The sequence below is a fragment of the Henckelia pumila genome, chromosome 4 (assembly GCF_033568475.1).
Source record: "Henckelia pumila isolate YLH828 chromosome 4, ASM3356847v2, whole genome shotgun sequence".
NCBI lineage: Eukaryota > Viridiplantae > Streptophyta > Magnoliopsida > Lamiales > Gesneriaceae > Henckelia > Henckelia pumila.
In genome coordinates, this window is record NC_133123.1 from 122,948,594 (window position 1) to 122,975,650 (window position 27,057).

At 35.2% G+C, this 27,057-nt stretch overlaps 4 protein-coding genes across 4 annotated transcripts; 2 read left to right on the forward strand and 2 right to left on the reverse strand.

Moving 5' to 3' along the window:
- The first annotated feature begins 4,684 nt into the window (after window positions 1-4,684).
- Window positions 4,685-8,368, forward strand: LOC140861664 (uncharacterized). Its single transcript, XM_073264685.1, has 6 exons — window positions 4,685-4,804; window positions 4,887-5,431; window positions 5,951-6,143; window positions 6,556-6,620; window positions 6,748-6,958; window positions 8,003-8,368. Exons 1-6 carry the CDS (start codon window positions 4,685-4,687, stop codon window positions 8,366-8,368), a joined length of 1,500 nt encoding a protein of 499 aa, XP_073120786.1.
- Window positions 8,369-9,501: 1,133 nt separating this feature from the next.
- Window positions 9,502-10,668, reverse strand: LOC140864562 (actin-depolymerizing factor 7). Its single transcript, XM_073268821.1, has 3 exons — window positions 10,580-10,668; window positions 10,001-10,260; window positions 9,502-9,835 (listed from the first exon to the last, which is right to left on the reverse strand). The coding sequence occupies exons 1-3, from the start codon at window positions 10,580-10,582 to the stop codon at window positions 9,685-9,687; spliced, it is 414 nt and encodes a 137-aa protein (XP_073124922.1). The 5' UTR covers window positions 10,583-10,668; the 3' UTR covers window positions 9,502-9,684.
- Window positions 10,669-14,275: 3,607 nt separating this feature from the next.
- On the forward strand, window positions 14,276-17,113 carry LOC140859868 (tubulin beta-1 chain). The gene is made up of 3 exons (XM_073262474.1): window positions 14,276-14,781; window positions 15,589-15,858; window positions 16,211-17,113. The coding sequence occupies exons 1-3, from the start codon at window positions 14,388-14,390 to the stop codon at window positions 16,882-16,884; spliced, it is 1,338 nt and encodes a 445-aa protein (XP_073118575.1). The 5' UTR covers window positions 14,276-14,387; the 3' UTR covers window positions 16,885-17,113.
- Window positions 17,114-17,462: 349 nt separating this feature from the next.
- LOC140864609 (probable CoA ligase CCL9) lies at window positions 17,463-20,525 on the reverse strand. Its single transcript, XM_073268892.1, has 4 exons — window positions 20,218-20,525; window positions 18,946-19,993; window positions 18,222-18,325; window positions 17,463-17,846 (listed from the first exon to the last, which is right to left on the reverse strand). The coding sequence occupies exons 1-4, from the start codon at window positions 20,416-20,418 to the stop codon at window positions 17,628-17,630; spliced, it is 1,572 nt and encodes a 523-aa protein (XP_073124993.1). The 5' UTR covers window positions 20,419-20,525; the 3' UTR covers window positions 17,463-17,627.
- Between the last annotated feature and the right edge of the window lie 6,532 nt (window positions 20,526-27,057).

Below are 27,057 nucleotides of genomic sequence, written 5' to 3' on the forward strand. Positions count from 1 at the left end.
CAGACCAGAAACCAAATCATGCTTCCTCAAGTTAAAAATGGACTTAAAATTTAGATGATTTAACCGCTTATGCCACAACCAATGTTTATCATGATGAGCAGTAAGACAAGTAGGTGAAGAAATATGTGAGCAAGACCAGTTTACCTTGTAGGTGTTTAGGTCTCGTACACCGGTCATAAGAGTCTCACCTTTGTCATTTTTTATGAGGCAAGTGTGTTTGTGAAACTCGACCGAATGATCATTGTCACATAGTTGACTAATACTTATCAAATTATAGCATAGTTTGTCAACAAGTAACACATCTTTAATAATGATGTTACCATGGATGATCTTACCCTTACCCACGGTTTTACCTTTGGAGTTGTCTCCAAAGCTGATCTTTGGTCCTTTGCACAACACCACTTCTGTTAGAAGTTCTGGATTCCCTGTCATGTGTCGTGAGCAACCGCTATCTAAATACCAGGTAGTGTCCTTGATAGAAGTGGTTTTCTCGCCCGTTTGGACTTTTAGTACCTGCAAAGAGTGAAGAACTTTTGGTACCCATATCTAGTAGGGTCCAGGTCGGATTAGCCCTTTCGGGACCCACACCTGGAACACCCTTACAGGTTTGCCCGTGTGTGTGTCCAGAAATCTGTGCGGTCGATAGGCAGTAAATGTGTGTGCTTGTGAGGTTGCTGTGTGCTGCTTGCCTTTTTTATTTTCATCAGTTAGCCTGTACCTCTTTTGAACTGGCCTGCAATTAAAGTACTGGTAAGGCTTCTCCTTTGACCATCTTTTCTTAGAGTAGTTAGACTCATTCCATGGCCTTTTGAAATTAGATTGGTTTCCCTTTCTTCTTTCATTAGGTTTTGGTTTGATCCAAGTTCCTCTTTGATTAGAGGTCTGGGGATCCACATATCCCAGCCCTCTATGCTTAGAGCTTCGTTCGTTCGATACTTTCTGATTTTTGTCAAAGCTGCACTTATCGTGTTCATATATCGTGCTGGACCTGACAAATCTTATTTTGTTAAGATTGCCTTTGTCCAGGCTTGACTGAATACAGGATTCCATAGACTGTTCATTTGTTCCAAACCCTAGACCGGTTTTATCATGTACCGGTCTTTGGATTTCTTGAATCTTGTCAATGGTTACCGAAGATTTATTCCAAGCCTTAATGGTTTCAAGTAGTTTTTTATTCTCAATCAAGGTAGCTTGGAATACTCTTTTCAAGGTGTCGTTCTCAGTAGCCAGCAGACTTAGCTTGACCTTAAGACCATCAAGCTCTTTTTGCTGCATGCAGCTTGATTTGCTTGACTTATCTTTTAGGTCAGCTCTTTCTGCCTTTACTTCCTCGAACTCCTTGGATAATGCTTTGTATTCATTAGCCATTTCGTGTAAAGCAGTAACTAAATCATTGTGAGTAAATTCAGGTGAGCCAAAGTCAAATACCTCCTCAGCTTCTTCTTCGATGTCGGCCATAAGGCATTCCACTTTTTCATCATCGCTGTCATCTGAAGAGCTTCCGGTATTGGAGTTGTCAGAGTCAGACTCAGCCCACTTGTTTTTGCTCTCGTCTGCTACTAGAACCCTTTGGTCTCTTCCTTTTCTAAACGTCCTTTTATCCTCCTTACCCCTTCTTCTTTCGGAGAATTGCTTCTGATCATTGTTCTTAGGCTTGGTGCAGTCTGCAATGAAGTGGCCTGGCTTTCCACAGTTAAAACAAGTAGGACCATCGTTTGTATGGTCCGATTTATGATAATTTTTAAATTTAGAATTGTTTTTACGCATAAATTTACCAAATTTCTTGACAAAGAGTGTCATGGCTTCATTGCTGATTTGCTCAGCTGATCTCTTTGGAGCTACCTCGACCGGTGGACATATCACGGTTGAGGTTAAGGCCTTGGTTGGTTGAGAAGTAGATGGTTCATCTTCTGTTCTCATGTTGAGCTCGAACTCATAGGCTTTGAGATCTGCAAAGAGATCATGCAGTTCAACCTTGCTCAAGTCTTTTGACTCTCTCATGGCCACTGTCTTGATCTCCCATTCTTTGGGCAGAGCTCTCATAACCTTCACAGCAATTTCACGGTTAGTATAAGTTTTACCTAAAGCAATAAGATCACAGATGATACTACTGAACCGTTCATCAAATTCAGCCATGGTTTCCCCTGGCTTCATTTTGGCGTTGTCATATTTTTGAATGGCCAGAGTGAGCTTGTTTTCCTTTGTCTGGTCATTCCCTTCACACAGCTGAGTGAGCTTCTCCCAAATCTCCTTTGCTGTGGAACATGACTTGATTTTGCTGAACATATTCTTGTCCAGTGTTTTGTATAGGATGTCCCGGGCCACATTGTCAAGATTGGCCTTCTTTTTGTCCTCAGTGGTCCACTCAGCTCTTGGTTTCTCAATCATTTGTCCTGCACCATCGGCTAGAGCTGGGTTGACCTTCATAATTTTGATAGGACCGTCTGTTATGACATATAGCATGTCATCATCCTGTGCTGCAAGATGTGCCTGCATGCGAATTTTCCAATCATCATACTCTTCTTTAGAAAACATAGGAATTCTGTTGAAAGAAGTCATGATTTGAAAACTTCAGATCAGCAGTTGAGAAAGGAACCCGCTCTGATACCACTTGTTGGGATCGGTTCAGAGGGTAGAGGGGGGGTGAATACACTCTGAAACTTTTCTTCTTCTTCTTTAAAATGATCAAGTGAGGTTTAGTTCACTTAATCAGTTTTCTCAACTTCTAAAACGTTTTGAACAACTTAAATAGTGCGGAAATAGTTCAGAGGTTTTAGTGATGCAAAGTTTATAATGCAGTGTATGAGCAGGATGTAAGATAAATGGCAGTAAATGCTAAAGCACGATTTTATGGAAGTTCGAAGGCTTAATCCTTCTACGTCTCCCCTTCTTCCACTTAGGAAGGAATTCACTAGAAGACTTTGGTTATTACAACGTCTTGTAATACACCCACTTCAGACTTAGGACTTATCCAATGCCTAATCCGAAACTCCTAGATTTACACAGATAAGATTCTCAGTTCTTATCAGACTGGTGGAAGCTTTCAGAGCAGCTTCAAGTCTCTTCAACACTGAGTATAGTTGAGTTGAGCTTCTCAGACTGCAGAGCGGTCGAGAGGCTTGAAAACCCTAGGATGATCCTTGACGATCAGATATGTGAACTGTAGGCGAGGGTTTATTTGAGCAGCAGATGAATGATCTTGTAAGTGTGCTCAAGTATATCAGATGAGGACTTTTGATATTAGTCAAGTGATTGAAATTTTTCTGAGTTGCTTGTCTCTCTTCGTTGTCTCGTATCACTTGTTGTTGTTCTTGTTGTTTTTTCTTTTTGAGCAATCTTCCCTTTATATAGGTCAATCATCAACGTCTTTATTTTGAACGTTCTGATGCTGCATTGAATGCACATTTAATGCTCATAAATGCATTGATGATTCTGCATGAGGATCGTACACTGCAGACAACTTCCAGGGTCCAAAACTGGAATAAACGGTCGAATGCTTTATCTGCAGTCATTCTGTGTTTTTGTCATTTTGGTACAACCTGTTGTCTTGATTTGCAGGAGTCAACAAATCTTCTGAAACGCCGGTTCTGCTTTTAATAAAGGATCCTGCAAAGAACATCTTGTCACAGGTACTTGTCTCGAGATATCTAGATAGGCAGTTGGCATTCTACCGGTAGAGATATTTGTCCTCTGCTGGTTTGAATAACCAGTCGATAAGCTTGTGACTTCAACCGGTCGAGAGATAAAGGCGGTTGACAAGCTTCCGGTAGATAGATTTATCCTCTGCTGGTTTTGATAGCCAGTCGATAGGCTTGTGACTTCAGCCGGTCGAGGGCAAAGGCGGTTGACAAGCTTCCGGTAGAAGTTGTAGTAAATTTCTGAAATACAATGGTTGGCAGCACATTCCTATACAATGAGTTGTTGTTTGTTATCACCAAAATATCGGATTCAACACATGCATTTCAACTTTAAGTAAAAAAAAAACTAAAATTACAAAAACAGAAATTAAGATGACGGACTAAATGAAATTTGACAACAAATTATGATCAAAATCGCAAAAAATTAAACATAGAGGATCGAGAAAGAAATTTTTTATTTTTAATATGACCAAAAGTAGAAAAAATTGCAAATCAAAAGACCAAAAATGTCATAATTCATAGAAAAACATAAAGTGTGATTTTATTTTATTTTTGCGGGCCTATTTTTAACCTAGACAAACAATCGGGACCCTGTGGATAATCGACTCATTTTGATCAAAAGATGAATGTTAATTAAACTAACTTTATGCATAATTTTTCCATGAATTAGAGTTTCATAATTAAACCAGTCTATATATAGATAGATATATATATGCTCCCCTCGACTTATCTAAAAAAGCAAGTTTGCGGTTGAATTTTATGTAAGCATGCAAATTAAGGAACCACGAGATTAAACCCACAGCCAAACGTTTATCTTCCTGATCTTAATTCCTCGTATTCATGATCATGCATGTTCCTTACATGTCGAAACGAGGAAATTATGGTGAAAAGGCCCAGGGTGCGCGCGTTTTCTTTTTAAAAATTTGTTTAACGGAACCTTTGCTGATTTAATTTATATATGAATCTACAAATATTTATACCAGAGAAACAGGTTTCCTGATCAAATGGGATTCCTTTTCGGCCAAGTACCGGACTTTATCAGAGGTATGGAGGCGACGATACGGCGGCCATTGGCCAAGACTTCCCTCACCGTTATCTTCTTGCTTCTTCTTGCTCTCGGCCTCTTCATCGTTACTCGCGACTACATAGATTCTAATTCTGCTAATGTAATTAATTAAAATTTAGCTATGTTTCTTACATACAAACCCTACCAAAATTTGATTATGTTTATTAATTAATTTGGTGCAGATGATGATAGCTGGAAATTCCCGACAAATTATGAATCCTCAAAGCATCGAGTCGGCTCCCAAAACCTTGAAATATTACCCGTTGAATTGTTCACTAGGCAACTTATCTCGGTCGACCTGTCCCGCAAATTACTATCCATCGACCAAATTCTTGCAGCCCGAAAATGGCAACAAGTCATCGTCGTGCCCGGATTACTTCCGTTGGATGTACGAAGACTTGTCGGCGTGGAGGGAGACAGGAATCACCAAAGAGATGGTTATGAATGGACGTCCGATGGCTCATTTTCGACTGGTGATATTGCGAGGGAGAGTTTACGTGGAAAAGTACCGAGAAGTGTTTCAAAGTAGGGACATTTTTACTATATGGGGTATCTTGCAGCTGCTGCGGAGATATCCCGGCAAAGTGCCGGATCTGGAGTTGATGTTTGATTGCTCCGACAGGCCGAGTATAAGGAAGGGTTTGAATAACAATCCAGCTTTATTTCGATACTGTGGCGACAGCTCCTCCGTGGAGATTTTGTTTCCAGATTGGTCGTTTTGGGGATGGTACGCGCATATTTTCAAATATTAATTTACGAGTCAGTGACAGATCAAAAAAATATATATTTAATGAAGAGAGATGTCTAGTTTAAGTGATCGAATAACATGATATTCTCATGTATATCATTAAAAAAGATTGAAAAGTAGAGAAAATAAAATAATTACACATGGGATTATGTTGTAATTAAAGCTTGGGCCGTCAAAAATCACAAAGAATCAAGTTTCGATTGGTAATTAATTAATGTATATGCTAACCATAGGTTATGTATATACATATTTAGCAAGTGTATAAATGTTTATAGTGGTTGAATCTTAATATTTTCTCTCATTCAATTAATTATGCTATATGTGTGAACACAATTATATATAATGCATATATTTTTTTTTTATAGATTAAATTTGACCGTGAAGCAACAATTAACATGTATGTACTTTTTTCATATCATTTATCGGAAAAATTCTGGTTCCGTCCTTGATTGCCTACGTTTATGCAGATGAATGAAATGGTGTTTTTTCATTATTCAGGCCAGAGATTAATATAGAACCGTGGGAGGTATTATCCAAGGGCATAGCAGAAGGGACTAAAAGGAGAAGCTGGATGCAGAAGGAACCATATGCTTATTGGAAGGGAAATCCCACGGTTAATCCAAGAAGGAAAGATTTGCTCAGATGTAATGTTTCACCAAAACAAGATTGGAATGCTCGTGTTTACGCTCATGTATGTCATCGCAACTAGTAAATTTTGGCACACAACGCGTACACGGTACATAAAATCTAATATAAAGTAAACTTTTTTATACACAGTAATTTTTTAGGTAAAAATGATGTTAGACTATTTTTTTTAAAAAAAAAAATCAAAGTTAATTTTGGTATTTTTATTTGCTTTATTTTTAAAATAGACGTGAGATTGTGGAAAAGAATATTTTACGTGTTTTTGCATACCAAAAAATAGTTACTAATGTGATTTCAAGCTTTATATATAATCATGTAGTACTAATCCTAAAATTAAAAATTTTCAAGATGATTTTATAATGTAACAAAACTAAGCTTTCTTTTTAGGATTATTATTGTTGTTGTTTTAAAAGTGATGTATTCAATAATTATGTTGTGAAAATACCATACGTGCACAGGATTGGAAACGTGAGGAAAGACAAGGTTTCAAGAATTCAGACCTGAGCACCCAATGCACTCACAGGTGAGACATGTATGCATATATATATATATATATATATATAGCTAGCTCCATATATATTTGTGTATATAGATTCGATATTAATTTTATTTTTAAGAATTTTATGATATTATTTGTTTAATTAACAAAGGTACAAAGTCTATGTTGAAGGAGTTGGATGGTCGGTGAGTGAGAAATACATAATGGCTTGTGATTCCATGACATTACTTGTAAACCCTCACTACTACGAATTCTTCTCAAGAAGTTTGATGCCATTACAACATTACTGGCCTATTAAAGACTACGATATGTGCCCCTCAATTAAATTTGCTGTTGATTGGGGAAATACTCATCAACAAGAGGTAATTTTCTTTATTTTATTGATTATTAATTTGATCATTTTATATATTCGCAGTAGGGAAAATAATCTTTCCATTGATGTATCTGACACCATGATCATTCCATTGATGTATCCGGCACCATGCTAGCATTAATAGAACAAAATATATAGCACGGAAAGGCGGACAGCTAATCAACTGAAACCAAATTTGGAATTTAGTATACCAAAAACTCAAAATGAGACAAATAATTAGTGGACCGAGAAACTTATTTACCCAAACTTGAGTTCTTAAAAAAAATTTATGACTCGTTTAAGTTATTAGTGATAAGAAACGAAATCAGTGTGGAATAACCGTGAAAGATCAAATCGCAATAGTCAACTTAGTTTATATAATTCAATTTAGTCAATCATCTTGATAAACTAAAATTACCACCCCCTATATATATATATATATTTCTCTCATACTTATAAAAAAACTAAACATTTGGCATATTTTAGTAACTTATGTAATTATTAACTGAATAAATTTAATTTCTTTGACCGTTTCATTATAAATTATTTTACCACTAACATTCAAAATAATGAATGATTAAAATTATAAAATCATGCTGCCTAATTAATTAGTGGTACGTACTGGGCCGGACCTGGTATTTTTTAGGCCTGAGACAAGTTTTAGAATTTGGGCCCTCAAATAATATAATGCAGTTTTTTTAGTTAATGAAATGTTTCTCTAAAACAAACACTTAAAAATATAAACTAAAACATAAATACCAAATAACATATAATAATAGTCAAAATGTATGTAAAATAATCAAATAACATAAAATTAAAGCTCTTTTTTCACCTAATATCGTTTTTAAGCCTTAAATATTATAGAAGCCCTGAATAACTTATTGGGTCAATCAATAGAGTTGAATTCTTTAAGAGTCAGATAAATTAAAACTAATTTTTGGACTTATGTTTAATACTTAGTGTAATTGTTTTGGGCCCTCATATTTACATGGGCCTGAGGCGGAGGCCTCCTGGGTACGTACATGATTCCATAATGCATTGATTTGATAAACAGGCAGAGGCCATTGGCAAGGCAGGAAGCAGCTTCATCCAACAAGATCTGAAGATGGATAACGTTTACGATTACATGTTTCATGTGTTGAATCTGTATGCTAAGCTGTTAAAATACAAGCCCACTGCGCCTGAAGGAGCTGTCGAAATCTGCTCCGAATCCATCGCTTGCCCCGCGGAAGGATTCAAGAAGAAATGCTTGTCTGAATCTATGGTTGAAGGTTTTGTTGATTCAAATCCATGCACGATGGCTCCTCCTTATGATCCGGTGTCGTTTCAGTCGCTTCTTCGAAAGAAGGATGAGTCGATGAAGAAAGTAGAGGCTTTGGAGAAAGAGTATGGGGAGAGAGGTCATATGGGAAAAAACTAACCCTGTCTCAGATTTGGATTCTTTGTTTCTGCATGAGCCATTTAATTTCCTGAAGTATTAGAAAAGATGGTGGCGTTTTTGTTTGGTTTAATTTATCTTTTTTTTTTGTTGTTGTTTGTCTAGGCAAGTGTTTGCTGCAGCTTTTCGCCATTTATAATTAAAATTTTGATCAAATAGCTTAACTATTTCCAATTTTAATTTTAATCCCAAAAATAAGTTTTCAAGTTGTAGTTGTATTCTCATATATAGGTTGGTTCTTACTCACACTTTTAATAATTTCTCTAAAGTGTTGACATGAAACTAGACATATATATCAGTAATTTTGATGTCACATTGATATATTAGATTTTTTTGTGTCACGTTAGCATTTTGTTTAAAATGTATTAAAAGTGACAATTAACTAATAACTTACCTCTGTTTAAAAAAAAAAAAAGGTAATAACTTACCTAACTAAAACTGAAAAATTTATAGACTAAATATATGTGTAAAAATGATCAAGTTACATGACCAATATTTAATTTTCCAAAATATTTTTGTAAGATGATAATGGGATTAAATTTAAATAACTCATGCATGGATGCTATGATAAATGAAAGATTTTTCACAATTGACTTACATATTTCTGGCTAAAAAAATTATTTAAAATATGTATATACATATATTAATTTGTGTCCATACTCCTAAAAAATTATTTGGTTATTTTGATCCATTGGTCATATGACACCGAAAAATGTTAATGTGACACCAGAAAATATTAACGTGACATCGAAAAGTGCTGATTTGTTAGATGTCACTTCAATTGTTAACCAAAATGACCCAAAATATAAATTACTGTACCATATAACCAGATTTTGAAAACTTGATAAACCAAAAACAAAAAAAATTGGATTAGGTAAGCACTTGGCAAAATAACCACATATATTTGTGTCCAAAAATATACATGTTGGGGGGAGGTTTAGATGCTTTATTTCATGTTTAATTAACATATCAAAACTGTTAATTTGCAATGAAAACCGGTGCAAATCGAATACAATAAACTGAAATGTTATCGAGTCAAAAGTACTCGAACATTTAAATGCAAAACACTTTGTATATCATATTCATACCAGGACTAGGCATTAATTAATTGTGCCACCACCCACACTTGGGAAATCCACATTGGACCAAACGTAATCAATCCCACTATATATAAATTATCAAAATCAATAGCTACGTACCAAATGCAAAAAAAGAAAAAAAAAAATCGAAAATCTGAAACATTTACGCTCGAGGGAACTAAGGCACAAAAAATATATATATGTTGCATGCATTCAGTATTAGTAAGCACGTGCTTTGATGATATCGAAGCTCATCTCACTTGGATCTGTTGCCTGCAACTCCACCTGAATCCCATCCAGTTCCCTCTTGAATCTGTCCTTGGAGCTCGCATACACCATCTTCATTCTGACTTTCGACGTCTCCGGCGACCTGGAATTAATATAATCGCCACACAAACAATACGTGATTTCAAGTTATATCTATCAGGACCATATCAGGATAGTATGAAAAATGACATTAGTCAAATAATTTTTTTTTCAAATTAAACGACCTTGGAACATAAAGGAAATACAAAGAGACCCGTTTAATGCATACCAAGCGATGAAGTAGATCTTGCTCTTCTGGCAATTTTCAGGGGTGATGAAGTCGAAATCGAAGACAGCATAGCGGCACTCGTTGGCCGGGAGCAACGCGGTGAAATCGTCGTAGCTGTCCCCGGGGCTGCCGAGCTTCTCAACAACCACCTGCTGCCCTTCGATCTTGAAGATTATGAAACGGTAGTTTCGCTTTGATTTTAATTCCAAGAACTTCAGCTTACATTCGTCGTGCACCGCCGTCCCAGACGTAGCATTTGCCTACAGAGAAATTATATATATGATCTTTCATGTCATACGTGACATTTTATTTTAATTAGACCAAACTTCCTAATTCCTCCCATGTTTCGACCCATTTTTTGCACACATTAATTAATTAAAGGGGGGCCGGCCACCAAGAAAAAAATACATTAAATTGTTCTGTTTAATTACCATCAATCAAAAAACCAACATGGAACAAATTTTGCATAAACAATATATATGTCAAAACTAAAGATGGAACCTAAGAAACATACAACAATTAATAGATGTTAGGCATTCGAATCAAATCAAAGAGAAAAAGATCAGAGGGGCTAGCTACCATTTTGGCTTCCTAGAAAGGAGAAAGAGACCTGCAAAATTATTATTGTTATTCTAACTATGAGAACAAAAGAAGAAGAAAGGGAATGGAAAGAGTCACACGGATTCTTGAAATTTGAGGAAAATTGGAAATTGGTGTGGTGTATTGTAAAACAAGAGACAAATGCGGCGAATAAGAGAAAATAAAGGGTCAATATTTGTCTTGCCGCTTATTCATCTTTGGTTCATAATAATCTCCTTATTCTTCACCAATCTTTTATCGAATAATTGGATCCTCTACGGTGTTGTGCATAATACTATATCCAAGAGTCCATTTAATTATCCCGAAAAATCATGCTATATACATCAAATTATATATTGTATAAGTGGAGCATAAATATAACATTCAAAAAAGATATCATAAGAGCATTTCATAATGCCCTTCAGAATTAACAAGGACAACTTTGTAAACTTGCATGTACTCTAAAATTAAGAATTTCACTATCTGCAATATAACAAAAATATTCTTACTCACAAAGTGATCATTCTAACCAATTATAAACAAAATCACCATAATTATAGTTAGTGTTTAGAAATGCTTTAAGGTTGCGTTTACTTAGTGAGATGAGATTACATGTGGATATAATCATACTAGGATTATTAAAATGATTTTGAAGGACGTGGAATAATGATAAATAAACAATAACATGTTTACTTTGAGATTTTCATTTTGGGTTGAAATAATGATTGAGGGACGAATTACAGTTGTATCATCTACCTATGATAAATAATCTTATGTTTAATTTTGTATTCATATAATCTGGATTGGATTACTGTTGAATATTGTAAATTATTATTGATTCAAATGTGAGTCATCTTTATTTATCAAAATTATTGGGTATAAAAATATGTTTTTTTTTAAATAGATAAAATCGATAAACCGAGTTATTAAAAAAGAGAGAGAGAAATTTGGAGGAAAACAAAGAAATTAAATGAGGGTATATTAAGATTTCTATGGATTTTTTTTCACAAATATTGTTCAGGGATATGTTATAACTTATGTAATTAAGGATGAGTAATCCCATGAAATCAAGGTATATAATGATGAGCCTTGAGATTTGAGAAAAATTGAATTTTTGTTAGTAAACAATGAATGAGATTGGATTAATAAACTCATCCTACGGTTATCAAGCCAAGTAAACACACCTTAAAAGTACTTATTGTGAGTTTTTCTTTACAAAATTTTGAACTAACAAAACTCACCATGCACGTAGATAAGTTTCTAAAAATAGCAGGTATGCCATAAAGTTATCGTGCAGATTTTATATATGGGTAATGCTACATGTACACGGAGTTTTACACGTTGGGTTATATATGACATTTAAAATTACGTGATTATCCTACATGAAAGAATTTTTCCAAATCAAGTGGAGGGATAATCACGTAATTTTAAGTGTCACGTATAACCCAACGTGTAAAACTCCGTGTACATATAGCATTACCCTTTATATATATCCGGTTTAGAAATTCGATTGGATTATTATTATTATTAGCTTAGGCTAATGTCTCGTTCTTAATATGATTAATTGATCACAATTTTTCGGTTGAATTAACCTTATCAGAACCTACTTAAGAAAAGACAGAGAAAATTCTAAAAAAAAAAAAAAAAAAAAAAAGAAAGAAAGAAAGAAAGAAAGAAAGAAAGAAAAGACAGAGACAAATTAAGTACTTAAAAAATCATTTGTTTATTAATCTTTCTTCGTTAAGCATTGCCATTTGTTAATTTTAGTGAAACAAGAACTCGATCCTTGTATTGTTGGCATAAAACATCAGCTTTGAAGATCTTGCCTTGCTTGCTTTGGCCGTAAGGTATACACATTATGATATGTCAGTTCTTTTCCCTTGGTTCTCTTTATTTTTAAAGTGTCAAAAAAATTTTTTTGTTTACATCCCCAAAATATTTAATTTTATAAAATAACTTAACTAATAATACCATGCAATTTTACATGCATCGCATAAAATATACTATAAATTTAAATCTTCTAAAAAATTTGATATCATTAAAAATGTGTATATCGTTGTTTCAATTTTGGTCTGCAATCTTTGTTATATCTGTAATTTTAATTTTTTTTCGGATTGCTTCTGACAATGAATAATGACTACAATTGAAAAATACATAATTATATTAAAACTAAAATGGAAAAACATAAAATAATAATATCGCAAAAAAATATAAGTCCAAACAATTATGGATTTTCTATAATAATTTTATTGGATCAAAATTCTTAATTAATATATATGAGCAAAATTACAGCTTTATTTTAATAATAATTTTATTGGATCGAAATTCGGAAGTTGCAATAATGTTAATTTTGGGTCCTGCAGGTCATCCTTATTCCAAGTACCCTTCGAGTGAAAGCAACTATAATATTAGTATGGGCCTACTTATGTTTTTACTAATGTATATTATTTGCTTGCGCATTACTTAACCTACGAGAATATTAAAGATTATTATTGAAACAATTAACATACATTTTAAAAAAGTATGAGTTATCACATTAAAATATATACTTAACTCATTATTAAAAAAAAAACTTGTAAAGGAATAAGCTGTAAAAATAGTTCATCTCAATATATTCTCGAAATCACAAATTTAAGAGAAAATAAGTTTTTTGGTCCATTAACTTGTTCATATTTTGGTTTTGGTCCATTAAATTTTTCGATGTGGGTTTTGGTGCAATAACTTTACATTTTCAGTGTTTTTTGGTCCAACTGCATACGTGTCAACTTTTTATTGGTCCAAAATGATGACGTAGACCAATCAGAAGCTGACGCGTATGCAGTTGGACCAAAAAATACTGAAAGTGCAAAGTTAGTGTACCAAAACCCATATCAAAAAAGTTAATGGACCAAAATCCAAATTGAGTAAAGTTACTGAGATAAAAAAAAACTTATTTTCCCAAAATTTAAATGTACACCATATGTTCGCATATAACCTGATAACGATTATCCATGCTCACTTTGTTGTGTTGTGTTGTGTTGTATTGTGTATCATATATTGTACTGATTTTGAAAATCCTTTTTCTAAATTCTCTTTTTAAAAATTTAATTTTCGCAAACCGTCCTTAAATAAAAACGTTGTATTTCTTGTTTATGTATATGGTCTAATTATAATTAATATTATTTTCTTTATACTTCACCCATCAATTCTTATCTTTAAATATATTAACTATTTTAAAAAAATTAGTTTCTTATTAAAGCACTCATTGAAAATGGGTTAGATGTCAAATTTCTTTGTAAAATTTGTTTTTTCAATAATATTTTTAATATTTATGAAAACTTAGATATAGATATACGTATAAGTATGGATGATTGATTATATATTACTATTGTTATTATTATCATTATTAGAGTTTGAGAGATATTCTTGCAAGTCTAAAATAAGAAAAAAAATCGTGTGAAATTTGAAACTTTGCCGAGTATATACGATTTATTTATTAAATGAGAAATTGGAATCTCTTCGGCACAAGTGATGATGTCAGCTTTAAAATACTTGCTGTCACGTGATATGCAACCGTCCTCCACAAGGAGAGGCGCGTGTGTTTCACCCACCCCAATGTCGCGTACCTCAACTTCCAAAAATCACACAAAATTCAAAATTCAAAAAAAATTCACAGAATCCGCCCCTCAAAGGTTAAACCCCTCCGGTCCTATATAAACTCTCCATATTCTCTAAGTCCGCACCAACACAAGACAATCCCCCAATTCTCTACACCTACGGCAACGAATCTCTGAATCCGCCTCCATCTTGGTAGCCTACAGCTTCAAAAATGCGTGAAATCCTGCATATCCAGGGTGGCCAATGCGGCAACCAGATCGGAGCGAAGTTCTGGGAGGTGGTGTGCGCGGAGCACGGGATAGATTCCACCGGAAGGTACAGCGGCGACGACGAATTGCAACTGGAGCGTGTGAATGTTTACTACAACGAGGCGAGCTGCGGCCGGTTTGTTCCACGCGCCGTGCTCATGGATTTGGAGCCAGGGACCATGGACAGCGTCAGATCTGGTACTTACGGGCAGATTTTCCGACCTGATAACTTCGTTTTCGGACAGTCTGGGGCAGGGAACAACTGGGCGAAGGGTCATTATACCGAGGGAGCCGAGTTGATCGATTCGGTGCTCGATGTGGTGAGGAAAGAGGCGGAGAATTGTGATTGTTTACAAGGTATTTTGTAATTTGTGATGCGTTTGTTTTTGAAATGCCTATTGTCGCCTGAGCTTTGTGGAGTTTTTTTTCCTTCTTTTAGGTAATTTTTCATCAGTATGCACTTACACTGAATTTTGTGATTCTTTTTGTTGGGGTTAAGTGTGATTTGTAGATCTCTAGTTTTATTAGTGCATTTTTTTGGCCTTCCATTGGATTCGTTTAGTTCCAATTCTTCACGGCATTGTTTTGAGTGATTATTGGTCTGTTTGAGTGTAATTTTAGTCGATCTGGTGATAGAAGTGCAGTGCTGTGGCTGTCATGTTATTTTTAAAGTGAACTGAATTCGTGACATAATGTACGTGTGTGAAAATTGTGATGCAATCAACTAATGCGATTCCAGGTACCGCTAGGTATTCATTTCTATTTTTTTTCCTTAATGGAGATTGTGATATTATTTTGGCTCTGATACTTGGAGAAAATGTCGTTGCTGAGTTCCTTTGCATTGCGATTTTCGCAGATCTGGTTATATTTTAGTGATCATAATTCATAACTCATTTTTTGTTCACATAAAAATTGTGAAGTAGATACTGTATGATATCCATTGTGTTATGAGTTTTGTTTCCTTCTTGTGGCCTATCATTGAGTTATTATTAAACTTGTGAAATTAAAAACAAATTTCTCATCATCTAATATTCTTTTATATGACTGAAAATTATTTAAATGATGGTTATATGAAGTGTTGGAAATGATTTGTGAGTGAGGATGTTTAATCTTTTCCTGTGTTGATTAGATTCAGAACTTGTTTTCTTTGTGTTCCATTTTCAGGTTTTCAGGTCTGCCATTCTCTGGGAGGTGGAACAGGATCAGGAATGGGAACTCTTCTTATTTCTAAGATCAGGGAGGAGTATCCAGACCGTATGATGCTTACATTCTCTGTCTTTCCATCCCCTAAGGTGTCGGACACTGTCGTTGAACCCTACAACGCTACTCTATCTGTCCATCAGCTTGTTGAGAATGCGGATGAGTGTATGGTGTTGGATAATGAAGCACTTTATGACATTTGTTTCCGAACTCTTAAGCTCACCACTCCAAGCTGTAAGTATATATTCTTTTGTATCTCTTTATCAAGCATAAATGTTTAAATTCCTAGTGGTTGGTGCTGTATTAATTGTTCATTCTTATCCATGCAGCACCCAGTTATGACGTTTGTCTTTTAGGCTGCGCTCGTTTTTTCTGTAGTATATGAATTAGCTCGATGAATGTTGACATTGTTGTGTTCTTTCCTGATTTGACACACGGTTACTTGTCTCTCCTGATTTGACACACGGTTACTTGTTAGATTTCTAGGGGCATGTTTCTTATTGATTTTTAAACTGCTGTAGTTATGATATTTTGTGCCAAAACTTGACTTTTCTTATCGTTGTTAATGATGATCTTTGCTGAACAGTTGGAGATCTTAATCATTTGATTTCGGCCACCATGAGTGGTGTGACCTGCTGCCTCCGTTTCCCTGGTCAACTCAATTCTGATCTCCGTAAACTTGCTGTCAACCTTATCCCATTCCCTCGGCTTCACTTCTTCATGGTTGGGTTTGCTCCACTCACTTCTCGTGGGTCGCAGCAATACCGAGCCCTCACTGTTCCTGAACTCACCCAACAAATGTGGGATGCAAAGAACATGATGTGTGCTGCTGACCCTCGCCATGGCCGTTACTTGACTGCCTCGGCAATGTTCCGTGGCAAGATGAGTACAAAGGAGGTTGATGAACAAATGATCAACGTTCAAAACAAAAACTCATCTTATTTTGTTGAATGGATCCCCAACAACGTTAAATCCACTGTATGTGATATCCCTCCCACTGGCCTTAAGATGGCATCAACATTTATTGGTAACTCCACTTCAATCCAAGAGATGTTCCGAAGGGTCAGCGAACAATTCACTGCTATGTTCCGTAGGAAGGCATTTTTGCATTGGTACACAGGAGAGGGCATGGATGAGATGGAATTCACCGAGGCCGAGAGTAACATGAATGATCTAGTTTCTGAATATCAACAATACCAGGACGCATCAGCAGAGGAAGAATATAATTACGAAGACGAAGAGGATGCGGAGGAAGCGTAAATTCTAGCCGTGATTCTAGTTTCGCAATGTTTTGTTGTGTTGTAGGGTGTTGGATCACATTTAATTTTTTTTTCAGCCTGCTTGTTTTAGTTGCTTTTGCTTGACGACTTTTGCCTATCCTGAAAATGTTGCTTTATGTGCTTTTGTTGGACGACATTTGCTTTCCCTGAAAGCAATGCTTGATTTGTGTTCTCTTTGCTTGACCGAATGAAATTGTAGGTTTTTGCTCTGTGTTTTCCATAATTTACTGTGAATTTTTGTCGAATTTTTATGATCTAGGCTAATTTGTTTTTGTCGTGTGGAGGCATCTTTTTTCTTAAAATAAAAATTTATTTTCTGGAAGTATGTCTGAACAAGTTTTCCAATTTTTATTGACTTCAGAAAGTTGAAATTGAATCTATTGCACGTTATGTTTTAATTCTTCTTTTGAATAATAGTTTACTGAACTAACTGCTCATACAATTATTTTAGGCTTATCTTCATTGCGATCACTGAAAGCACAAAGTAGAAGACGGGGGATTAATAAAATGTATACAGATATATTAACCTTTTGCAACGATTGTTGCAATGACGAGATATAAATAAATAACCATTTCATAACATCTTCAAAGTTTACAAGAATAAAGCAATATTTATATTTCCCATTGCATATTACTATCTTTCATTGCCTATAGAGGTTAAGGCTACGTTCTTGAATATTATACAGGAGCTGAAGAACAAATTTGGTTGCGCTTTTTCTTGATCTAAGCCCCAAATTTGGGAACCTTAGCAGTAGATATCTGTGCGAGGAAGTGTTCTGCCACAATTCTACGTTGAATTTTCCCAGTAGCGGTTTTCGGGAGCGAATCCGTGATGAAAACCTTCTTTGGAACCTTGAATGCAGCAAGATTTTTCTTGCAGAACCTTGACACCTCTGCCTCATCCACGTTCGATTCTTCCCGGGGAATCACCGCACAATTAATCTGAAAAAAAACAGGCACAAATGTCATATTAGAGCTGCCGAGTATTTAATTTCAGTACGTCTAATTCAATGATTTTAATGCTTAGTCTTCTGTAATTTGTTATTTTCATTTGCGTGGAATGCGTGCACTTGTGTTTTATTTTAGATCCAAGACACGAGTACTATGAACCAATTGTGCGAGCAAAAGATCTTTCTCGGTCACTTTCGGAGTAGTGGGTTGTTTTACATCGTGACTACTTTTTGTTTGCAAGTGGAAAGTTGTATTATTTGAAAAAGACATTAAACCATGTCGACGAGAAACACACAGCTAGAACTACCACATATTTTGTGAATCAAGACATTGAAAGGTTTGGCGTTAAGGGCGATTTTTTCTTACCTCTTCCCCATATTTATCATCGGGGACTCCAAAGGCAACGGCCTGAGCGATTTCCGGATGGGACAAAAGAACGGCATCAACTTCAATCGGCGATATCTTTTCCCCTGCAATTATCGAAAATTTTAATGTCATATATGCATAAAGCTACCTCACAAGATTTTACGTAATTTTCACCATTGCGAAATAACATCCAACAAGAAGATCCCAATAGGTAGAAATTTCCAAAATGTTGGTAGGGTAACAAACTTTCAAAATCAATTCACCTTCAAGGAAATTTGACCACAAGGTTCGATATTTTCTAGGAAAATCACGAGCATATGCTATCATACCATGGACCACGCAATTTCCTAACTTCCTCTTTTCAATAATATATTATACATATCTATTATTTATGCATATATACTGTATACACACACTTTTCAATAATAATATATATTATTCATATATACTTATTGGGTATAGGTTGCATTAATCTATATAAATATGATTTAAAGCATAAAACTTGAACGGGCAGCTAATGTGCAAATTAGGATGTAGTCACCAACAAGATCATCGGGCACCAAAGACTTGGGAATAAACTACATGGCCTAGTAAACGTTTCACCTCGTTTTCATAGTATTTATGTCATTAACCAAAGAACGAAAATGTCCTATGATACCATATTCGTATAATAATTCTAGTGTAAACCAAGTCACAAGTACACATAAAGTAAAAAAATAATTACCTCCACGATTGATCAACTCCTTGATCCTCCCAACAAGATGCAAGTACCCGTCGGAATCGAAGAAGCCGACGTCTCCGGTGTGGAACCACCCGAATTCGAAAGCCGATTTGTTAGCATCGGGATTATTCTTGTACCCTCTAGTAACATTCGGACCCCTAATGCAAACCTCCCCATTGACATTAGCTTCTTGAACCACCCCTTTCTCGTTCAATATTCCCATTTCTTGGCCCACGGGTTTCCCGACCGAACCGGGCTTATGCGGACCGTCCTCCGGTAATGGGTTCGAGGCCATCAAATGGGAAGCCTCTGTCATGGCGTATGCCTCTAAAACCGGTGCCTCGAACGCCTCCTCAAGCCGGGCCATGACCGCCGGCGCCAACGAGGCGCTGCAGCTGCGGATGAACCGGAGTTTCGGGTAAAACGGTTCGGGTTTGGAAAGGTGGCGGTCGAGTATGATTTGGTGGATAGTGGGCACGGCGGTGTAGAAAGTGGCCTTATACTTGTTCATATCCGACCAGAAGGTGGAAGCGGAGAATCTGCCGGCGGCGGGGAGAGCCACGGCGGCTCCAGCGCTGAGGGAGCTCAATAAACCGGCCAACAAGCCGTGGACGTGAAACAGGGGAAGAACGATCACTGTGGAGTCTGATTCAGTGATTTTGTACACTTGTTTGATGTTTTGTACAGATGAGTAGAGATTGTTTTGGCTTAAAGGAACGCCTTTGGGTCGGCTGGTGGTGCCGGAGGTGTGGAGGAATAGGGCCACGTCGGATGGGTGGCTGATGAGTTCGGACACGGAGTTAAGGTTTACCCCTGCCGGAGATGGAGATAGTATAATATCTGAATCGGCGGAGGGTAAAGCGGCGGAGAGATGAGGGATGTTGAGCTTCTCGGCGGCGGCCTGAGCGGGCTCGTTGCCTTCTTTCGAAGTGATTAAAAGCTTTGATTCTGAATCCGATAAATAGAATTCGAATTCGTCGAATGTGTAGGCGGAGTTCAGCGGCGCCGCCGTGGCTCGGACGCGAATAACGGCCAGAAACATCACCACAAACTGCAATCATATATATTAAAATTCATCAGTTCATTAAATTAATCAATAAATACCAAGATCAAACCAACCACCACCACATCAAAAAAGAAAAAAAAAAGGTTAGTTTTTTAACCAAAAAATCTAACAGAAAGAGCGTGAAAAACGAGGAAACACAAATCAAACACGTCTCCAGCCGATTCACAGAGAACCCATCTCGCAAAATCAACGACTCCAAAAAATCTCACCTCGAGTGTGTTGGGAAAAGTAAGCGCAACCACATCGCCGGGATTCACACCAGCGGCAACGAGGTGAGCGGCGGCTTCCTCCACCATCTGATTCAGGCGCGAATGGGTGACGTCAAAATTCCCGCAGACAGAAACTGCCCTCCGGGAAGGGAATATTCCGGCGACATGCTTCAGCAAGCCGGTGAGAGTAGAACTGGCCATTTTTTGATCCAAACGAATCTTGAAACGAAAACGAACACAGAATCACAAAATCACAAAACACTGAAAAGGGGCGAGTGATAAATATTTGTGGAGTGCAAAGATTATTGCATGAGTGGGTGTATATATATAGGAAGAAAGTGGGGTGGGGGTGGCATTGGGTTGCGGGGAGTGTGGTGGCGGGCAGTTTCGATCTCTTGTGTAATACAGCGGTGGAGGCAGAGTCTAAGGAAGGTGTGTTCGCGCCACGTGGCCTTTTTGCGGCGATTATAATATACTTCTCACATTCGTGAGCTTGATTCGTGTGCACTCCACATTCAATTAAAATATTGTTCTAAATCATATTCTAAAAAAATATTTATATTAGAAAAAAAATAAAATAAAATTTGGTACGCATGTGTTCAATATGCAGAGCACTTTCGTTATATTTTTAGAAGTTTATTTAGATTCGAATCTGATATCAACCTTAATAAATTATATGTATATCTTTTCAGCAGAAAATAAAGCATACCGATATTCTGAATGACCTAAAAAAAATCATTCGAACAAATTCTGCGAAGAGTGAGTATCTATAAAACATTATGATCAAATGCATACTTTAAACATTTGGAGATAACTTGAGATGCTCCAAGAACTACGGATTGAGAGAATACTGTGAATTTTGTGTCGTGTTATTGTTGTTGTCTGCCAACTTGAGGCTACCTATATTTACAGGAGTTTCGGTGTGATCTAATCAGAATTCTACTTCACCTCAAACTGTGGATGTACTTCAGTATGTGATCTAATCAGAATTCTAATTCACTTCAAACTGTGGATGTACTTTGATATCTCAAATACATACATATCAAATAATATATTCTATGATATTATTGTTGTCTAAAATACTAAATAAAAAAAGACCACGATAATATCAAATATCTACTGAATGACGTCTTGATCTTTTTGTAACTTATGACATTCGATAAGATGAATATTTTAATAAACCGTCTCTAAAATATCATTGAATATTTTAATAAATCTCCATCATATCATCCATCCAATAAATATTAAATATTATTTAAAAAAAATTCCAAATCACATAAATTTTTCTAAAATAAAATATTAAAACAATTTTATTTTTTAATATAGGTTTATTCTAAAAGTATTTTCGTATATGTATAACTCGAAACATTATTTTAATATAATTATATATTTTTGGTAATTTTAACGATAAAAAGATCTTATAATACCAAACATATCAACATCTTTAAGTTATTTTAAATAAGTTTACCCAAACACTTTAATAACTTATTTTTAAAATAAGTTCTAACAGCTTATAAGCTCGTAAAACAGCTTTTAAGCTCTAGAGCTTAAAAACTATTTTTAATAAGTTTAACCAAACACCCTCTAAGTGTATTTCATTAGGGTATTTTATGATTCTATATGGAGATGTTTTCTTTGGATATAATTAGGAGAGAAGTTATTTACAAGAAGCTTGTGATAATATATTGTCTTGAGTTCACATTTGCTCCTCTAGTTTGGAGAGGGGTTTGGAATTTTCTGATTGATAAATGGCTCGAGAAAGGTGTGTTGTCTGCCTGTATAGATTTTGTGTGTAGGCTTGTCAAGGTGACATACATCTTCTTTGTTAAATCCCTAAAGTTGTACAAGCTTCATCAAGTTGTTTTTGTAGCACTAGTAAGAGTTTAACAATTTCATGTATAACATAATTATATGAAAAACTAAATGCAGCTCGAATATAATAGAAAATATATTTTATAAAATTCATCTGTAAAACTGATTTATAAACGTTTGTGTATCTTTTTGAGCAACTCGAAACGACTTAAAGACACCAAAGTTTTAAGTTTCCTTGCCCAAATTGAGTTTCATAAATCATAATCTCGATTTAGAAAATTAGAATTGAGATTATTAATATTGATGGTAGTAGTAAAGATGGCCCGCTATGACTTTATTTACTCTGTTAATGAAGCGGATTTTCAATTGATGATTAATATGTTGGAATCTCGCACAACTAGTTGGCAATTCTATCACATTTTCCAGCTATATATAGTAATATATTTACTTTTATAATCTAATCCGACACACATTTCTCACATTTACCTTTAAAAAAATATTGTGAATGTTCTTGATATAAACGTTCATCTTTGTTGCACATGATGCACACTTATACATTTGGAAAAATTCGTTTATTTTTTCATATATTTTTTTAAATTATGAATTGTATCTAAATTTTAAAGATTAGATAGATAAAGATAAATAAACACTTTATAAATTTAAAATCGAATGTGAACAAGATGTGTTACACCAAAAATACCAAAGTTAATTAGTGTAAGACATTCTTGCTTTAGATGAGGGATAAATTTTTGTGACACGATTTTACGAATATGGGTAAGTCTTGTTAAGATGTCTTATTTTGATTGGATAGAGTTTCTAGGAGTTTCATGTATAGGATTGGACAATCACCCCCTTGAGCTAGCTTTTAGTGTTGAGTTAGGTCCAAGTCAATTTCTTAACATAATATCATAGCACAAACCCATCGTTACATGTTGTACTGCTCATAGTTGGGTCATCCGTTAATATCCACGTTCTGGTTGTTTCATTCCTAGGCATATGACAGTGTGTTAAGATGTATCACATCGGTTGAATATAGTTCTTGGGAGTTCATATGTAAGCTTGGGCAATCTTCCCTCCTTGAATAAGTTTTTTAAATGATTTTGTTTCAAAAAATTATTCCATGAACGAACTTATAAGATTTTTTGTGTTAGATAAGTGTTTCCAAATCACTAATTTTGATACATTGCATGTGCAATATACATACGATATATAGAGTTGGTCTCTTTTGAGATAACTTTATTTGTAAGACAGTTAAACTTTGCTCATATTTACAATAAAAACCAATAATTTGGCATAAAGGAATAATATTTTTTTATAAGTGAACCAAATAAGATATCTGTTTTACAAAATTGACTCGTAAGACCGTTTCACAAATATACAATATATATATATATATATATATATATATATATATATATATATATATATATATATATCCCATTATGTAATACAAGATAGACCTAAAACAATTAAGTTTGTGGTCTCAGTATAATTGTGATAAAGTAAAAGAATTTTTATAAAATTACAAAACCATTTAATCTTAATTTAAAATAATCATAAAAAATTTATTTTAGTCACTTTTATATTTATCTATAAGATTATAACTGTCTTTTTTTTTAAAAAATGACGATCTCGTATTATTAAAATCAGCAGAAAACAAGTCTTGAAGTACAAGATCAATCAACCAAAAAAAAAAAAACTCCCGCATCCCCAAACAAAAGGGGTCCCGCATCCCCAAACAAAAGGGGTGGGAGAGGAAATTGCAAAAGAGGCAAGTGAATGAGTTACTTTATTCGCCGACCTGCGAACATGACGTAGAAGTGTGACCAACTTGAACCAATAAACTTCGAATGTATGTCGCTAAAGCTTCAGTATAGCTGAGATCCTCTTTTGGCCTCATGACTGCTTGCACCTCTAAAAGAGAATTCGAAATAATGAGGTACTTGTAAGTTAAGTTCTCGATTGGCCTTCAAACCCCCCTTTGATCGCAGCTAGTTTAGCATAAACAACAGACAGAGGTCGATCTATCTACCTTCTAAACACGATAACCGGTTATCCTTCATGATTTTTGACTACTCTACCGATAGCATAACTATTTGTACTCTCGTTATACGCCGCATGAACATCTAAGCGCAGCTGAGGGAACGAAGGGACGGTCCACATATCCTCGGATGGGCACAGTGCACGTGAGTGAGTCTTGTTTAGTGCATGGCATGAAGCTTGGAATTCCCTTAACAAACCGTCACACCAATCCACGTTCAAACTGATGTTGCGGTCATCTTTGTTATGCACAATATCCAACCTCGCTTTCCAAGTAGCCCAAGTGCGCATAAGAAAGAACTCAAAATCAGATTTGCATAACAAATCTGATTTTATGGCAGAGCAGAGGAATAAAGCGTGACTGGTCGGTTGTGACATAATGGACAAATACCCTTAACTGGAACATAATGGGCTTCCAAAGTTTGCTTCCGTGGGAATAAGATTAAGTACTGCACGCCACCAAAATATACGGACTTTCGGAGGGATCGAGAGAGCCCAGAGGAAGAGCCACCATAGTTTAGATCGAGCAGCCGAACAAGACAAGGCGGGCTCATAACAACTGATTTCCACTTTGTACCTATCTAAAATCATCATGACGAGAGCTCGCGAGAGGGATATCAAGAATATCTCGGATAACATGAGGAGAGAAGAGCTGCCCTATCAGTGCCTCAGTGCACCTACCATTCTCAATCAAGGTACTCACTTTACTATATTAGCGAAAGAATTAGTCTCATCACCCATTCACCAACATAGACCATTTTCCAGTCCTACTCCATATATAAGAAGGATTATTACCCAATCCGGCTGACATAACATCCTGATGGCAAAAATACCAAGCCTTCAAGACTTGTCCCAAAAGAAATCCCAGGTTAGTGATGATGCACCAGAAGAAGGGCCTTATTGAAAGCTTCCATCTCCCAAAATCTCATGCCTCCCATACACTTCGGTTTGCTTAGAGCCTACCATGTTTGCCAATGCAAACTCTTCTTCCCCTCGTTAAATTTTGAGCATTCACGTTCAATATCACGACAGATGGACTTAGGTATGCGGAATCAGGACGTAGCATACGTGTGAATTGCTTGGAGAACAGACTTTATCAGGGTCTCCTTACCCCATATCGAGAATATCTTATTGTTCCAGCCTTGCATCCGTTTACCGATCCTCTCCACTAGGTAACGAAACTGCATCTTTTGACTCCGAATAGAGAATACTGGCATACACCTGGTGACTCTCAACCACTGGAATGGCCAGCATAGTTTTCATGTTCTCAACCACCTGAGCATTGGTGTTCGGACATAGCAGATTTTTCAAAATTAATTAGTTGGCCCGAAGCTTTCTCATAAGTCCTCCAACGTAGACCTGAAGAACATGAGACTGTCGTCCGCAAAAAAGAGGTGGGAAATAGAAGGACTCGAGGATGCAATACTGACACCATATATATAATAAAATATTATTCTATCTTTATCTATACTTTTAAAATTTTAAATTATTATATCATATTTAGCATAAAAAAAAATATTATAAAACTATTAATTTTTCCATTTTGATTTCCCATATCTAAGAGTTTCACAAAGTATAATATTTTGAGATATTTGCTCTTTACAACTAAATGTCATTTTAAAAAATAATTTAAAAATAAATACGTTACGTCTATCTCATATATAATATATGTGTATTATATTACACGCGTAATACATATATCTCAAATAATAATATATATAAATCTTGATAAACTAGGTTTAGTGTTTGGTTACGGAATCCAAAAAAAAAACAATAATTTTTAAAAAATATTTTTTTTTAAAAAAACTTAGGCGTTTGTTTACGAAAACAATTTTTTAAAAAACACTTATTTAAGTGCAAATACATGTTTTTTTAAAAGCCATAAATTTTGACTTCTTTTATGTCTATTTTTAAAAAAATATTTTTTCAAAATTTATCCAAACGCTAAAATCGCTTCTGCTTTTTTTTCTATTTTTTAATAAAATCACTTTAAAAAGCTGGACTTATTTAATTATTTTTTTAAGCCAATGACTTTTGTATCCAAACTGACGCATATCAATTAATGTATTTTTAGCGGCACTGACCTAATTCATCTGCTTAATTGAATACATAGATAGAGCTAGTCCCATTTTTCTCCCCAATTATCTGCCAGGAAATGGATACAAATACTAAAATAGTATTTATTGCATTAAAGTCTAGAAAAACAAGGAAAAAAATCTGCATTTAAAATTTTCTTCAACATTTATTACCCAAAAAAATTGTTTTATACTACAATATAAACTCAAGGGAGTGTAATTAAATTATGTTGATTTCTATCACTAGTTGAGAATAACTAATATTTTTGTAAGCACCAAATAAGAAATACTTCTAATTTCTAATTGGTCATTTTGATATTTATTCTAGAGTGAAGCGAGACAGGGGATTGCACCCCAGGCTCCAGCCTCGCCACCAAACGTGGGTTTGGCATACGTCATTGATTGCGCGTCCCTTTAATATTTTCTTGACCGCTCATTTAGTTTCATAAAAAGAAATTTCAAAGTAGCAACAAATTACTCCTCATGTAATAATACATTTATTTTAGACTCGATCATAATTATTTTCCACTTGTAAATTTACACCAAAATCATCTACTGGTCTTGCTTCCAAAGTCGAATCGGAACCGGAATTAAAAAATAAAAATAAAAAACTTTTGGTCGAGTTTTGATTCCTTAAAATAATAAATTGACAAAGTGGCAACTGAATCGGAATTATATGAATTTTCATAATCGTAGTTATAAATTAAAATTTTGGTTTTAGTATATGAAATTTACACAAACGTAACCTTTTGTATAGACTTCTTCCAGTTTAGAATAATCGTATCTTGCTTGAAGAAGACATAGACACTAACACATTTTATTTAAAAAGATTTTAGTATGGTCCAAAATATTGTCACTTAAAGTAACCCACAAAATTAAATATTCAAATTACTAATATTATTCTTCTTAATCC

What these genes read in the sequence shown, in the direction of transcription:
- LOC140861664 (XM_073264685.1), top strand. Translation starts at nt 4,685, where the DNA reads ATGGAGGCGACGATACGGCGGCCATTGGCCAAGACTTCCCTCACCGTT. An exon ending in AGCACCCAATGCACTCACAG is followed by an intron (nt 6,621 to 6,747) that starts GTGAGACATGTA and finishes TAATTAACAAAG; the next exon opens with GTACAAAGTCTATGTTGAAG. An exon ending in GAAATACTCATCAACAAGAG is followed by an intron (nt 6,959 to 8,002) that starts GTAATTTTCTTT and finishes TTTGATAAACAG; the next exon opens with GCAGAGGCCATTGGCAAGGC.
- LOC140864562 (XM_073268821.1), bottom strand. An exon ending in AAGATCTACTTCATCGCTTG is followed by an intron (nt 9,836 to 10,000) that starts GTATGCATTAAA and finishes TATTAATTCCAG; the next exon opens with GTCGCCGGAGACGTCGAAAG.
- LOC140859868 (XM_073262474.1), top strand. Translation starts at nt 14,388, where the DNA reads ATGCGTGAAATCCTGCATATCCAGGGTGGCCAATGCGGCAACCAGATC. An exon ending in GAATTGTGATTGTTTACAAG is followed by an intron (nt 14,782 to 15,588) that starts GTATTTTGTAAT and finishes TTCCATTTTCAG; the next exon opens with GTTTTCAGGTCTGCCATTCT. An exon ending in TAAGCTCACCACTCCAAGCT is followed by an intron (nt 15,859 to 16,210) that starts GTAAGTATATAT and finishes TTTGCTGAACAG; the next exon opens with TTGGAGATCTTAATCATTTG.
- LOC140864609 (XM_073268892.1), bottom strand. Translation starts at nt 20,418, where the DNA reads ATGGCCAGTTCTACTCTCACCGGCTTGCTGAAGCATGTCGCCGGAATA. An exon ending in CTTTTCCCAACACACTCGAG is followed by an intron (nt 19,994 to 20,217) that starts GTGAGATTTTTT and finishes ATATGATTGCAG; the next exon opens with TTTGTGGTGATGTTTCTGGC. An exon ending in ATGATAAATATGGGGAAGAG is followed by an intron (nt 17,847 to 18,221) that starts GTAAGAAAAAAT and finishes GTTTTTTTTCAG; the next exon opens with ATTAATTGTGCGGTGATTCC.